This window comes from Myotis brandtii, unplaced genomic scaffold (genome assembly GCF_000412655.1).
Source record: "Myotis brandtii unplaced genomic scaffold, ASM41265v1 scaffold675, whole genome shotgun sequence".
NCBI lineage: Eukaryota > Metazoa > Chordata > Mammalia > Chiroptera > Vespertilionidae > Myotis > Myotis brandtii.
The window spans coordinates 1,222,267-1,226,706 of NW_005370635.1; the positions used below are offsets into that span (position 1 = coordinate 1,222,267).

General features: G+C 34.8%; 1 protein-coding gene across 3 annotated transcripts in view; it reads left to right on the plus strand.

The window, feature by feature from the left end:
* DLGAP5 (discs, large (Drosophila) homolog-associated protein 5) overlaps positions 1-4,440 on the plus strand; it is a 38,385-nt gene that overhangs the window by 20,707 nt on the left and 13,238 nt on the right. For all 3 annotated transcript variants that reach the window (XM_014529249.1, XM_014529248.1, XM_014529250.1), the window contains exons 13-14: positions 151-249; positions 3,014-3,233. In XM_014529249.1, the coding sequence (XP_014384735.1) occupies positions 151-249; positions 3,014-3,233 (319 nt within the window). The remainder of the gene's footprint in view (positions 1-150; positions 250-3,013; positions 3,234-4,440) is intronic.

Below are 4,440 nucleotides of genomic sequence, written 5' to 3' on the forward strand. Positions count from 1 at the left end.
TTGGTTTAGTTAATTTGCATATAGTCGCTCTGATGGGCTGGTGGGCGTGGCTTATGGTGTAGCGAAGCTACGGTCAATTTGCATGTTTGTCTTTTATTAGTGTAGATGGTTAGCATTAAACTGATAAGGTTTTGCTTTATTTATTAACAGATAGAAGATGTAAACCAGAAGTTCAATAATCTGACCAAACTTGAGGACTCTGGGTGGCAAAATAATAATAATAATAATATAAGCAAAAAGGTCTTTCGGGTAAGTTTGTGATTTTCCAATATAGACTCTTCTACTTTAGTGAATTTTTATTTTCAAGCTTTAAAAACATTTAGCTTCAGATTTTTCATCATTTTACAAAATGAGTTCCATATGTTACTTACAATATACTGATTGTCTTCGAAGAAAGAATAAGGAAATGATCAACATAAAATTCAAAACGGTTATCTCTGGAGGGAGAGACGGAGGGGCTGTGATTGAATTAGGGCCCCCTGAGAGCTTCTAAATTGCTAGGTAGTGAATATGTGCACATTTGTTTTACTCTTTAAACTATGCTTATATATTTTCTGTACTAGTAGTAGTAGTAGATAATTTGTATTGTACCAAATATTGTTCCAAGTACCTTACATGTATTAACTCATTTAAGTTTCTCAACAATCCTATGAGATGGGTACTATTAGCCCCATTTCACAGTTGAGGGATCTGAGGAAAGATTAAATCACTTGTCCAGGTTGTAGCTGGGTTTCTGGCCACATTTTCTCAGTCCAGAATCCTTGTTCTTAACCAGTAGGCTATGCCGCCTCTCTGTTATATATACCCTTTGTGTGATATATTTCAAAATGGAAATAATTTTTTAAATAGAAAAGAGGAACAGTGGCTCTTTAGAACATTTACCTTCTTCCATTTACTTTCTTATAAAATTTCCTGTTACTTTTCTCTATAAAATTCTCTATGTTAACATGATAGATTCTGTTCTTAATCTATTTGTAATAATTTTTTTTTTAGTAATATTTTAACTCAGTTTTTGGTTCAAATGGAAACTTCTCAAACCACCTGGAGCATTGCCAGTTTTTCTTTTAGATTTTAGAAAAATGCCTTTGTTTATAAAATCAGGTTTCTAGGTTGGTTTTTTATTATGCAATGTAATCTAAATAAAAACTCTGTTTTGAATCTGTTAAAGATGTTAAAGTATTGAGAGAACCTTATTATAAAATTATTGTAGTAATTAAATCTCATGACAAATACCCTGAGGACAGTGATGAAATAGATTGAATGAATTTCATATCTGCTGAAGAGTGAAGGATGCTTGAATACTTTGAAGCTACTGTGGGTATTTCTTTTTGAGTCATGGAAACATTAATATCAGTGATGTCGATAATAGCTGTATGAGTATAGCATTATTTCAGAGCCTTGCAATTCTTCCCCTTATCACCAGATGTCTCTCTCCTTCTACTTTATTTTTTAGGCCACTGTTAAGATTATCAAATAAAATAAAATGAATCTTTTATCTGTACTTTGATACCATTCCCTCCTACTTTTTATTCATTGACTTCTTATTCCATCAGTTAGCTTTGTTTTGTCTCTTTCCCTTTTTCCCCATCAGATTTTAGACATGTTTAGGATCTTATATTTGTTTCCATTTAAAAAAGAAAAAAAACCTAAAGTTGTGTTGTCCACAGCTCCCTTTAGTTATCTGTACCCCTTTTCCCATTTTTCTTGCAATGACAGACAAGCTTCCTGAAAAAGTTGTCCATACTATTTGGGTTCCCATTTATTTCTCCAACTCACTGCAATTCAGCTTGACCCCTCTTTATGCCTCTAGAACAGATATCACCAAGGTTATTGATCCAGTAGTTGCTGATGTTACCAGACACTTAATTATAAAATGTTCCTTCTGCAGTATTAAACAACAGTGTACTTGCTTTCTTAAAATTATATTCTACTGATTTTCTTCCTACCTCTTTAGTTATGTTTGCAAGTTTTTTCTTTTTCATTTATCCCTTCAAAGTTTGTCATATTCAGAATTCCTACCTCAACTCTCTTCTCTTCTTCCATATTCTTCCTATGAAATCCTACCCACCCTGTCATGATTCCCAAAATCAGACCATACTTAGTGCTAAGCTTTATGTATCCTGACTCACTATACCTTAAATCACTGTATCTCAAACTGAAATCACCTCCACACACACTGATGTTTCCGTGTCTCACAGAATGCTATTACGGTCCCACCAAGATAAAAACCTGATATGTTCTTTGGTTCTTTCCTTTCTCCATTTCACTATCTCCACTCCACACCCATCAAATACACTAAGTCCTCTCAGTTGGGCCTCTTAAATATCTCTTCACATTTTTCCATTTCTTCCTCAATTTAACTACCATCATCTTTCCCAGTATCATTGTAGCAGTCTCCTTTCTCCCTTGCTTGTAACCTTCTAGTCTATAGCCTATAGCCAGAGTGACCGTTTTAAAATACAAATGCAATAATCTTAATCTCATGATTAAAAATCATCAATAATCTTTGTTCCTTTGTTCTCTGTATAAATGTGGCTCCATAACATGTAAGGGATTTTATATTTTATATGTTGTGGATCTCTTGCCAACTCCTCTATGCTTTCTTTTGCTTCTGGTTTTGCAAACATACTATTTTCTCTATCTAGCCCTTCCCTCACATCATTTTTTAGCCTGGCTAACTGATTTCTGCCTAAGTGATACTTCCTGTAAGCCTTTCTTGATGCCTCTGAGATTGATTTAAGTGTTATCCTTATGTTCTCCTCCAGCCCTCTGAATTTGTCTCTAACACGACATTTGTCCTTCTCAGTGTCCTTATTTAGCTCTTCCACCGTGAAGTTATGAACTCCTTGAGAGCAAGAACTTTGTCCTTTACCTTTTGACCCCCAGCATTTTTAGCACACACGAGGAACTTGATAAGTATATGATGAATGTGCGAAATATTTTATGTATGCTTTATTTTTCGTGTAAGGTAGTAATGAGTAGCTTTAATAAATTCCATCATTTCTTTTTGCAGAAAAAAGTCGTCTCTGGTATAGCAAGTAAACCAAAACAGGACGATGGTGGAAGAATTGCAGCTAGAAATCGCCTCGCTGCCATAAAAAATGCAATGAGAGAGAGAATTAAGCAGGAAGAACATGCTGAGGCAGCAGCCTCTGTAGTGCCAAAGGAAGTTGATAAAATTGTGTTTGATGCTGGCTTTTTCAGAGTTGAAAGTCCCGTTAAATCATTCTCAGGTTAGTTTTTCTGCTGAGACTACTTAAATATTTGGATTGGATGGGAGGTTGTATAAAAAGTGAAAGATAGTTTTCACATGAAGGGATATAAGCTCTCTGTGATTCCTGGAAAATAGACTACATACTCACTCGAAAACACATGCAAATCACATTTGGATGGGTCCTTTAAGTGCGATATATCTTCTGAAATTGCTTTTATGTTTTCGAAGTGATTTCACATCTGTTATTATTGACCCCCACAATCCTGTGAGGAAGGTTACAGGATCCAAGAGGTAAGGAACATAATGGGAGCATGAGAAGTTAGGGCTTTTCTTAGTTATAAGTTGGATTAGAACTTAAATGCAAACGAAACTTAGTCAACAAGCTATCACATTGCTCTAGCTGTGCTTTAAAATGAAACTTATGGGTGGTTTTGGTTTTATTTTCATTTGTATGAAAACTTTGATCTTTTGGGGACAAGTACGTATACTAATTTCCTAACTTTAAAAAATTCCAGTGAAACCAGTTTTTAGTATTTCAGGAAACAATTCTTATAATTTTCTAACTGGGTATATTTTTCAATAGCAATTTTTCATAGACTATCTTTATTAGATTGGATTTATTTATCTTGATTGAATTTATTTATATTAGTTTCAGGTGTACAGCATAGTGATTAGTAATTCTTCAGAGAGTATTGGAGTCTTAACTTGTTTACAGCCCTCTGTAAACAAGTGTAGGGTTGTTGTTGTTTTTTCTTGAATTATTCCTTTGATTTACTCGCTCGTGTTCTCTCTGATCTTTTTCTTCAGAAATACATATTTTTTCTCCTGGTAAAGAGATTACTTTTATGTTTCTTTCCTGTGCTTGTTTTCTCCTACTTTCTGGATTTCCTCAACTTCATGTGAGCTATGATGTTTTTAATTCCCAATAGTCCTTTCTCATTCTCTGGGTGTTTCATTTTATTACAGCCTGTACTTGTTTCATAACTGCACTATCTTATCTTTCTGCAGGCAGTGATGATAGCTTTTATGTTTCCTTCCCCTGTCGTCAGTGTTTGTTCCAAGATACTTCCATCTGTTGGGTTTTGGTTTCTCTCTCACATTAGAGCAGTGGTTCTCAACCTTGGCTGCACATTAGACTCACCTGGGAATCTTTTTAAAATCCTGATTTCTGGGCCTCATCCTCTGGAAATTCTGTTTCTTTGTTACTAATGTTGTGGCCTCACCCC